At 36.3% G+C, this 10,959-nt stretch overlaps 1 protein-coding gene across 1 annotated transcript; it reads right to left on the reverse strand.

Moving 5' to 3' along the window:
• Positions 1-4,931: 4,931 nt before the first annotated feature.
• Positions 4,932-6,259, reverse strand: LOC138889592 (uncharacterized). The gene is made up of 2 exons (XM_070172925.1): positions 6,039-6,259; positions 4,932-5,859 (listed from the first exon to the last, which is right to left on the reverse strand). Exons 1-2 carry the CDS (start codon positions 6,257-6,259, stop codon positions 4,932-4,934), a joined length of 1,149 nt encoding a protein of 382 aa, XP_070029026.1.
• Between the last annotated feature and the right edge of the window lie 4,700 nt (positions 6,260-10,959).

Genomic DNA, 10,959 nt, shown 5'->3' on the forward strand with positions numbered 1-10,959 from the left:
GATAAGGTGCGTGCTTTAGAAAGCTCCTATGCCTCTCTCCAGACTTCTTACACATCTGGCTTGGCTGAAAATGAGAAGTTAAAGAACGAGATTGCTGACTGGGAAAGGGATTATGAGATCCTTGAAGATAAATCTGCTATTGAAGTAAGTTAGGCATTTTTGAATTCACGTCGTGATACCCTAATTCAAGCTGGCCAAGAGAATTTTAACTTGGAATCTGAGTTGGCTAAAATCAATGAAACTATTGAAAAAGCTCAACAAACTCAAGATTTTCCTTCTCCCGTGGCCGAAGCTTCCGTGAATGTTGAAGTCGATACGGGTATCCCTACTATTTCAAGCCCAGTCGAGCCTGTTGCTGCAAGTCAAGTTGAGCTCGCAACTGTTGATACTCCTACTTCAGTACCTTCACCTTCTCAGTGACCAGCTTTAATTGTTTGAATACCTTTGTTTTTGTTTTATTTGGAAAATTATGATCAAACCCTTGGTTTCATTTGAGGGTTTATTTTGAAAACGCAAGTCCCCAGACCTTTTCATAGGGCAATTTGTATAAACAATTCATAACTTTACAACTAAGTTCGTACTTAGTCTTAAGTTTTTTAAATATTAAGAAGTTGTCTTGTTATTATCTTGAACTTATGTTTACTTTATTATTGCCTTTATTTCTAAGGACTTACGGAATAATTTGCATTTTTATTCTTTAAAAATTCTTCTGTTAAACTTATGACTAATTAATTTAAATATAAGTTTTATAAAAGAGAGCCCTTTTATATTCGACACTTAATGAACAAGACGTCTCAACTTCATAATGGTGTTTAACATACGATAAAAGAAATAGGAACACACATGTTTCTTTGAAATAACTTTGACAAGTTTTTATTTGAACCTTGTCTAGTTTTGAATAATACTTTACATGTACGTGAATTACATCTATAACTTTCTCGTAACTATTTTTCTTGTAACAGATTTAAAAAAATAAAAATAATAAACACAAGGTTTTTATTTCTAACCCGTTTCAGTACATAGCCTTTAACATAACTATAGTAAGATTTTCTTTGGCCTTAGTTCGTAACTTCGTGACTTTTACTCTACACTTGACTTTTTCAGGCTTGAACTTTGATTCTTTGATTTTTCTCAATCTTCTTTGCCTTCTTTATACACATGTCTGTGTATATTATGTAGTCCTCCATGTGTTTGAGTGTTGAAGTATGAAGTCTCGAGCACTTGATTATTCCTCTCATTTGGTTCTTTTCCTGAAAAAGGAAAAACATACGGGACTCGTAGGTGCAATTATAGATGAAGACTGCTTAACCCGTTTTAAATTTCTATCAGAATATTTGTAACCCTGGGCCGGGAAGTTTAATGTATTCCACGTGCCTTGCAGGTCGTGACTCATCATTTAGTACGGGCTAGCTTTTTGTCTATAATCTAAAATCGTTAGTAAAATTTTAACAATTCGAAAATAGAATTTTAAAATATAGATACCTGACCGTGGGTATTCCTTAGAAGTAGTATCTCTTCAAATGAACCACATTCCAATGTGATGGTAGTATTTTGTCATCCATTGTTTCCAGCTCATATGCTCCTTTACCTGCAATATCATGAATTCTATAGGGTCCCTCCCATATTGGACTTAATTTACCCGCATTAGCTGCATTCGTAGATTGGAAAACCTTTTTGAGCACGAAGACCCCAATTTTGAAGAATTTGAGGCGTGCTCTTCGGTTGTAGTACCGTTCTATGACTTGCTTCTATGCTGCCATTCTTATTAATGCAGCTTCTCATCTTCCTTCAAGTAAATCAAGATTTACACGCATTTCTTCATCATTAGACTCTTTTGTTGCCTGCATAAAACTCGTACTTGGCTCTCCTATCTCAATGGGAATTAGAGATTCTCCTCCATAAACCAACGAAAATGGTGTTTCTCCTGTGCTTGTTTTTGCGGTTGTGCGATATGCCCATAAAACACCAGGTAATACTTCTAGCCAATTACCTTTTGATTCCTCTAAAAACTTCTTCAAATTGTTGATAATGACTTTATTTGTTGATTCTGCTTGCCCATTACCCACCGGATGATAAGACATAGACGTAATCCTTTTAATCTGCCAACTTTGAAAGAATTCCATGATTTGAGCTCCTATAAATTGAGGGTCATTATCGCACACGATCTCCTTTGGTACACCGAATCGGCATATGATATTCCGCCAAATGAAATCTTTCACTTCTCTCGCACCTGTTTGAATGCTCCTACCTCTACCCATTTAGTAAAATAATCAGTGAGTACGAGCAAAAATTTTACCTATCCTTTTGCTTCTGGTAATGGACCCACGATATCCATTCCCCATTTCATAAATTGCCACAGTGCAATGACCGGATGTAGTAATTATGCAGGTCTATGCATATTGTTACCGTACCTTTGACATTTATCGCATTTAGCCACGAAACACTCTGTTTCTTCTTCCATTTTAGGCTAATAATACCCTTCCCTAATTAGGGTTCTTACCAATGATCTTCCTCCTGCGTGATTCCCACAATGCCCCTTGTGTATTTCCCTCATTACGTACTCCGTCTGAGAAGGTCAGAGGCATCTGGCTAAGGGACCACAGAACATTTTTCGATAAAGATTGCCTTGCTTTAAGCAGTACCGAGCAGCCTTTTTTCGAAGCGCATGAGATTTCTTCAGGGACGGTACCATATTGCAAAAAAGCAACAATCTCATTCCTCCAATCCCAAGTTAAGTTATTAAAATTTACCTCATTCTTATCGGGGTCGAGAACTGAATGAAATAAGTGAATAACTGAAGCATTTTCATTGCTTTCCACATCTGCCGCAGATGCAAGATTAGCTAAGGCGTTGGCTTCAACATTTTCATCCCTTGGTATTAGTATTACTTTCCAAGTTTGAAATTGCTTTATCAAATTATGTACCTTCGCTAAGTATTGTTGCATCCTTGCTTCCCTGGCTGTATAAGTCCCCAGCATTTGATTAACTACGAGTTCTGAATCGCTTTTGATTATAATCTGATTTATGCCAAGTTCTTGTGCCAGTTCTAAACCTGCAATCTCAGCTTCATACTCTGCCTCATTGTTAGTTATAGAATGAAAATTTATGGCTTGTCGAATGGTTTCACCCGTAGGTGGTACCAAAACAATCCCTAAACCAGCACCCTTTACATTAGATGAACCATTAGTAAACAAGGTCCAAGTTTCTGGGTTAGCTCCGTTGAACACCTGCAACTCTTTTTCTGCTTCTAATTGCATTTCTTGTCTAAAATCAGCGATGAAATTAGCTAACACTTGAGATTTTATAGCAGTTCTAGGTTGGTAGGTGATATCATATTCACTTAATTCTATAGCCCACTTAGCTAACCTACCTGACAATTCATGCTTATGTAATATATTACGTAATGGATAATCAGTTACTACAGCAATAGGGTGACATTGAAAATAAGGCCTTAATTTTCTAGATGCCATGATTAATATAAGTGCAAGCTTTTCCAACTGAGGGCACCATGTCTCTGCATCTAACAAAGATTTGCTAACATAGTAGATCAGAGATTGTTTACCTTGGTCCTCACAGACTAAAACAACACTTACCACTACTTCTGAAACAGCAAGGTAAATGAGAAGTTTTTCCTCAGCCTTTGGTTTTGCCAGCAATGGTGGATTTGATAAGTACGTTTTCAAATTTCTGAGCGCCTGGTGACATTCCTCGTTCCTTTCAAAATGATCCTGCTTTTTAAGAGCTGAAAAGAATTTGAAGCACTTTTCTGATGATTTGGAAATGAATCTTCCCAAGACTGCAATTCTTCCTGTTAATCTCTGAACTTCTTTTTTACTTGAAAACATATCAGGGATTTCTTCAATGGCCTTAATCTGTGCGGGATTCACTTCAATACCACGGTTAGAAACAAGAAACCCTAAAAACTTACCTGATGCAACATCAAATGCACATTTCTCCGGATTTAACTTCATATTAAATTTGCGCAGAATTTGAAACGTATCAGACAAGTGTGATATGTGATCTCTCGAACGCTGAGTTTTAACGAGCATATCATCTATATAAACCTCCATGGTTTTTTCCAAATGTTCTTGAAACATTTTAGTAACCAACCTCTGATATGTTGCACCAGCGTTTTTGAGACCAAAAGGCATTATCTTATAACAATAAGTTCCTCTATCTGTTACAAATGAAGTTTATTCTTCATCTCCCGGATCCATTTTGATTTGATTATAACCTGAATATGCATCTAAAAAGCTTAATAGTTCATGCCCTGCAGTTGCATCAATCAGCTGATCTATATGTGGTAGGGGAAATGAATCTTTAGGACAAGCTTTATTAAGGTCTGTGTAATCTACACAAACACGCCACTTACCGTACTTTTTTGGAACTGCGATTGTATTGGCTAACCGATACTTTACCTCACGGATGGATCCAATCTTTAGAAATTTTTGAACCTCTTCTTGAATCACCTGATTCTTGAAAGATCCTTGCTTTCTTTTCTTTTGCTTGACAGGAGGGTGTGATGGGTCTTCATTTAATTTGTGAGTCATCACCTCCGGTGGTATCCCTATCATGTCAGAGTGGGACCAAGCAAAACAGTCTACATTAGTTTTTATGAATTAAATTAACTTACCTCTCATGCCTTGGCTAAGATTGGCCCCTATGTAGACTTTCTTATCAGGCCATTGAGCGAATAACACAACAGGCTCCAATTCCTCGATTGTTGTTTTGATATTTTCTTTTTCTTCTGGTTCTTGAATGGTGTCAGGCCTTGAGTCCACGTCTGTTCGTCCCTGTTCAGTTGAGGTTTGTGTTGTGGTGCCCTCAACTATCTTCTGTGATTGCTATTTTCCTTCATTTTTTGTATTTGAATCTGCTACAGAATTGATGCTCCTGGATGTATGTTGATCTCCATGAATTTGATATACTCCCTAGAGTGATGGAAATTTAATGACTTGATGCAAGGTTGAAGGAACAACATCTATTTCATGGATCCATGGTCTCCCAAGGATCATATTGTAAGCCATCTCCATATCGACTGCTTGAAACTTTGTATCTTTGACGACTCCTTCTGCGAATGTGGTGAGTGTTACCTTTCCTTTTGTCACAACACTAAAATTGTCAAATCTAGATAGAGTATGTGCCTTTGGTATTATTTTATCTTCTGCTTGCATCTCACGTAATACTCTTAGCAAAATAATGTTCACGGAACTACCTGGATCAATCAAAAATCGTTTTACATTAGTATCATATACAATTAGAGATATTACCAGTGCATCGTTATGAGGGGTGAATACACCATCTGCATCTGCATCTGCATCTGCATCTTCATCATCAAATGTAATGCTTTCTTCCTCTATGACATGCCGCACCCGTTTCCCTTGGGTAATTGTAACTTTGGAAATTTTGTTAGCCACAGTGTATGATACGCCATTGATGTCTTTACCTCCGCTTATAATGTTGACGGTTCTTTTTGGAGAAGGTGGCTTCGGGGGCTCCTGCCTGTTCTTCATGTAAGCTTGCTTACCTTTATCACTGAACAACTTGGTGAGATATCCTTGTTTTAATAAATGATCCACTTCACTTTGTAAAAACCTACAATCTCCCATTTTATGCCCATGGTCATTATGAAACTCGCACCAATGATCAGGGTTGCGCCTGTTTAGATTCGATCTCATCTCTTTTGGCCATCGTACCTTATCTCCCATGCTTCTCAAAACAGCTGCGAGCTCAGAAGTGCTCACGTTGAAACTATAACCGCTAGATCTTGCCTTCAAATTTCTATCATCATCACGTGACTCATAGGTATTTCGATTGTTTCCAAATCTTGATGAAGAACCTAACTCTTTATTCCTTGATCTGTGATCGTACCTTCGATAGTCTTGCTTGATCGTGAGTCTTTTCTCATAGGTCCCATGTATGGTTCGTACCTGTTTTTACCGGATCTTTTTTCGGTCTCCGCACGTCTCGAACTTACCTTTTCTTCTTTTTAAAGTCGTGGAACAGTATCTTCTTCTATTCCCAGCTTCATGCTATACCTGTTGTAAACGTCATTCCACGTTGTAGCTGGGAATTCACGAAGGCTTTCTTTGAGTCGCCTCGTAGCTTCTGAGCTTTTTTCATTCAAATTGCTTGTGAAAGCTATAGCTGCCCAATTGTCGGGTACACGCGGTAATGTCATTCTTTCACGTTGGAATCTATCCACGAACTCTCTAAGCAATTCTGAGTCCCTTTGCTTGATCTTTAAAATATCTTCCATTCTTTTTTCGACTTTTTGAGCTCCCGGGTGTGCTTTGATGAAAGAATCTGCAAGCTCAGCAAAAGAATTTATAGAATGTTTGGGTAAAAGAAAATACCATGTTAATGCTCCCTTGGTGAGTGTTTCACCGAATTTTTTGACTAATATTGATTCAATCTCCTGCTTAGTCAAATCGTTGCCTTTTACGCCTGTTGTGAATGCAGCCACGTGGTCTCGTGGGTCTATTGTTCCATCATATTTTAGAATATCAGGCATTTTGAATTTCTTTGGAATTAGGAGGGGAGCAGCACTTGGCTTCCAGGGTTACTGTGAATATTTATCCATATCTAACCCTTTAATTACGGGCGGCACCCCAGGTATCTGTTCTATGCGGTCACTTTGCTCCTTGATCTGTTTCTGCAATGTTAGTACTAAATTTTGTAAATTAGAATTGACTATGTTACCTGGTTCTCCCTCCTGTGATTCGTTGGGGGTTCCACCACTACCTGAATTAACAATCCCGGACCGAGGGTTCTCCAAAGTGTTGTTAATTGGAGTGGGTAGGGTTGGTGCAGCAGGTAACTGGCTAGCAAAAGCCTAGAGAGCTTTATTGACCTGAGCAACAATTAGTTTTTGCAAAGCTTCATCGATAGCTTCAACATTTTCAAATTGAGCATTTCCATTTGTATGAGATCCGTTAGGAGTGCCTTCACGAGACCGCCGAGGAGATCCTCGTGGAGAAGGGACCGGGGTGTGATTACCCTATGGATCTCCCTAAAGTTGTTGGTTTCCTTGATTTCCTGGTATGTTGTCATTACTATTCGATATGATTGGTGCAACAAGGAAAGTTAAACTAAAAGAGAATAGATTATCAGATTCCCGGTAACGGAACCAATTTGTTTAACTAAAAAATGAGATTTTGATCAAAGCTTTAATTTTAGAAGAACTCGGGTTACTGATAATCAAAAGCATATATAAAAGAGAGTAATTTTACTAGCAATGATATAATCGGAAGAAAGCAAGTAAACCAGTATATTCAGATAGTTTTTTGTGTCCCTACAATTGATCAATTATCTTCCTTTTATAGCTATTTGGGAGATATGCGTTTTGCCCTTGTCTTAATAAGGCTATTATGAGTAATTAAAGACATTGAATGCTACAATACACAATCATTGTATCTAGTACAGATTCTCTAACGTATTCAGTATTTAATGCTCATTAAATATTGTATCTGTACTCTCATATATTGTCAGATTCATTCCCCTTGATTCATGTACCTAAATGACTTAAATAGGTACGGGCGCCGAGTCCTTTGAATATCTGCCTGTGCTTCTTCCTTTACCTTTGCTCGTATCTGTTGCAACTCGTGTCTTTTTGCCAGCTGTAACTCTGTGACTAGTCTACGTGTCTTGACACATCATCTTTATTCCACTTTAATATGTAAACTCAATTTTTCCCAATACAACAATTTGACTAATTTACCCTTATTTTTATATTCTTCTTCTTCTTCATTTATTTTATAATCATCTTTTTCTATTAGCAGAAGAGTTGTCGTTAGAGCCTCTGTTAGAAATACGCTTTAGAAGATTAGTAAACTTATTTTAATGTTTCAACTTAAGAATTATTTATTGCAGTAATTTATTTTGAATTTTAAATAATTTTAAACTAGTCTTTAAGAGTGAACTAGTCTCTAGGAGTTTGTTATTTTCAGCAGATTTTGGGGAGAAATTCAAAAATAGTCTGATTTATAACTGGTCGTTCAAAAATAGCCTAGTTTCAAAAGTAATCGAAATTTAACCACTTTTCATGCAATGATAAATCTGAGCAAAAACACTGTTCAAAACCCGAAAAATACGCCAGTATATTATATTGAAGTTCTAGCATAGTTATGCTTGAACTCCAACATATTATACTGGAGTTCCAGGATAAGTATGTTGGAACGCCAGCATAATATGATGGAGTTCCAGCATAAGTACACTAGAACTCCATCATAATATACTGGAGTTCTAGCAAGTATAATTGTCTGGTATAATATACTAGAGTTTGGAGCACTGGTGCTCCAGTCTTCAGTATATTATACTGGAGTCAGCAAAGTATACCGGTCCAGTATAATATGCTGGAGTTCATACACAGGTGCACCGAACTCCAGTATATTATGCTGGACCGGTCTCTGTTGCAGCAAAATAGTGGCTATTTTTTATTGACTTCGTAAACATTGGCTATTTTTTAATGACCAGTCCGAAAATTGGCTATATCGTGCTATTTTTACCAGATTTTGTGCTTATTTTTAGGTCTTTTAAGTTAACATTTATCGTATAAATTGTAGTCCAGATATAGTGAAATTATAGAGCATTTTAAACATGAATTCCTTTTACATCTATTCCAGTATATTCTTTTTATTTTTCAGTCATCTTCCCATGTTATTTCCCTTATTTTCTTTTATCAAGAACCGACAATTGGTATCAGGAGCCATTTTCTTAAAGGACCTAAATAAAATCTTTTCTTGAGTGAGATAGAGACTTACTTAGAGGCTTTAGATCTTTGGAAGGCCGTGGAAGAGGATTATGATGTTCTTATGCTGCCTACCAATCCCATGGTGGCCCAGATCAAGTGTCACAAGTAAAAGAAAATCAGGAAATCAAAGGCGAAAGCAATTTTATTTGCTAGTGTATCTGCAACAATTTTCACAAGAGTTATGGCTCTCTAATCAGCAGAAAAAATCTGGGATTATCTGAAGGGAGAATATACATGAGATGAAAGAATTTGAGGCATGAAGGTGCTGAATTTAATAAGGGAATTCGAGTTGCAGAAAATGAAAGAATTTGAGAGCGTCAAAAAATACTCGATTGGTTTCTTGGCATTTTTAACAAGGTAAGGTTGCTTGGCACTAAATTTAAAGATTTAAGAATTGTTGAAAAAATTCTTCTTACGGTGCCTGAAAAATATGAAGTATCCATAACTACCTTGAAAAATACAAAGGATCTATCCAAGATTACCTTGGCAGAATTGTTAAATGCATTGCATGAACAAAAGCAAAGGAGCCTTATGAGGTAAGATGGTATGGTTGAAGGAGCCTTGGCAGCCAACCACAGAACTCAAAGCAAGGATAATAACGCAAAGAAAAATTACACACCTTTGTCAGCATTGTGGCAAAAAAGATCATTCACCGTTCAAATGTTGGAAGAGGCCAGATGCAAAGTGCAATATCTGTAACCAACTTGGTCATGCAGATGTAATTTGTAAAGGCAAATATCAAAAGCATGAAGCATATGTACAAGTCGCCAATGAAGAAGAAGAAGATCACTTGTTTGTGGCAACTATTCTATCGACCAAGAAATCTAATTTTTAGTTGATTGATAGTGGTTGTACAAACAACATGACATATGACAGAAATATTTTCAAAGAGTTCACATATATGGGAAATAAGAAAGTCAAAATTTCGAATGGTGATTATATTCTTGCTAAGGTAAAAGGAATTGTTGCAATACGAACAAAGTCGGGCACTATGAAAATTTCATATGTTTTTTATGCTCCTGATATTGATCAAAATTATTGAGTGTTGGACAACTAATGCAAAAAGGATTTAAAGTATCCTTTGAAGATAAACATTGTTACATTTATGATGCAAGTGAACTTGAGATTTTAATGGTTAAAATGAGAGGTAAAAACTTCTCATTTAATCCAACAGAAGATGGAAAATGGAGCCAAAAGAATCTACAAAGTGTCTAGAATCCTCCAAATGAGGACATATGTGAAAATGTGGCAAAAAAGAAGTTGTCAATATTTCAGAAAAATAAAATTTGGAAGAAAGTTGATATGCCTCAAGGAAAAATACAAATCCGGAAGAAAGTTGACAACCCTCAAGGCAAGATGCAAATCCGGAAGAAAGTTGACAACCCTCAAGGCACGATGCAAATGAAGCCAAAAGAAGAGCCAACTTATTTCATTGATAATCATGAGATGCAGTAAAATAGAAAAGTGAACTCAATTTACTGCAAGTCCAAAGATCAGTTGGCAAATTTACGTACAAAGTCGCTTCCAGTTATAGGTTTACAAGGCATAAATTCAGAATTTGTAGCTTCAAAAGGAAGGAGGTGTGTTAGAAATATGCTTGAGAAGCTGAAAATAGTAAACTTATTTTACTATTTTAAATTATGAATTATTTACTGCAGTAATTTATTTTGAATTTTAAATAACTTTGAACTACTCTTTAGGAGTGAACTAGTCTCTAGGATTTTGTTATTTTCAGCAGATTTTGTGCTGATTTTTAGGTCTTTAAAGTTAGCATTTATCTTATAAATTGTAGTCCATATGTAGTGAAATTATAGAGAATTTTCAGCTTCAGCTCCTTTTACATCTATACCAGTATATTTTTTTTTATTTTCCTATCATCTTCCCCTATTATTTCCCTCAGTTTCTTTTATCAAGAACCAAGAGCATCAAATATTTCAACGATAGACACAAAAATTTGCGACTTGACCTAGTAGTTAGCTGTGCCCACCATTTCTCGTGGCCGGTACACTTTCAAATATCTAACTAGATTTCATGGAACGCTTCCTTTTGAACATAGAACTTGATAAATATATCATGTTGCCTATTTGGTTCAAGTCATTTCTTCTTTTTCCTTTTTCCTCTTTAATATTTGTTTCTCTTCTCTTGAATTAATTATCTTCTAATAACTAGTAAATATTTTTCGATGTTTGAACAATTTTACATGCAAA

The sequence above is a fragment of the Nicotiana sylvestris genome, chromosome 4 (assembly GCF_000393655.2).
Source record: "Nicotiana sylvestris chromosome 4, ASM39365v2, whole genome shotgun sequence".
NCBI classification, from domain to species: domain Eukaryota; kingdom Viridiplantae; phylum Streptophyta; class Magnoliopsida; order Solanales; family Solanaceae; genus Nicotiana; species Nicotiana sylvestris.

Bases quoted from the DNA above. Each gene is read 5' to 3' on its own strand.
- LOC138889592 (XM_070172925.1), bottom strand. From the start codon at position 6,259: ATGGAAGATATTTTAAAGATCAAGCAAAGGGACTCAGAATTGCTTAGA. The intron at 5,860-6,038 runs GTATAGCATGAA...GTACGATCACAG, and splicing joins TGGAATGACGTTTACAACAG to ATCAAGGAATAAAGAGTTAG.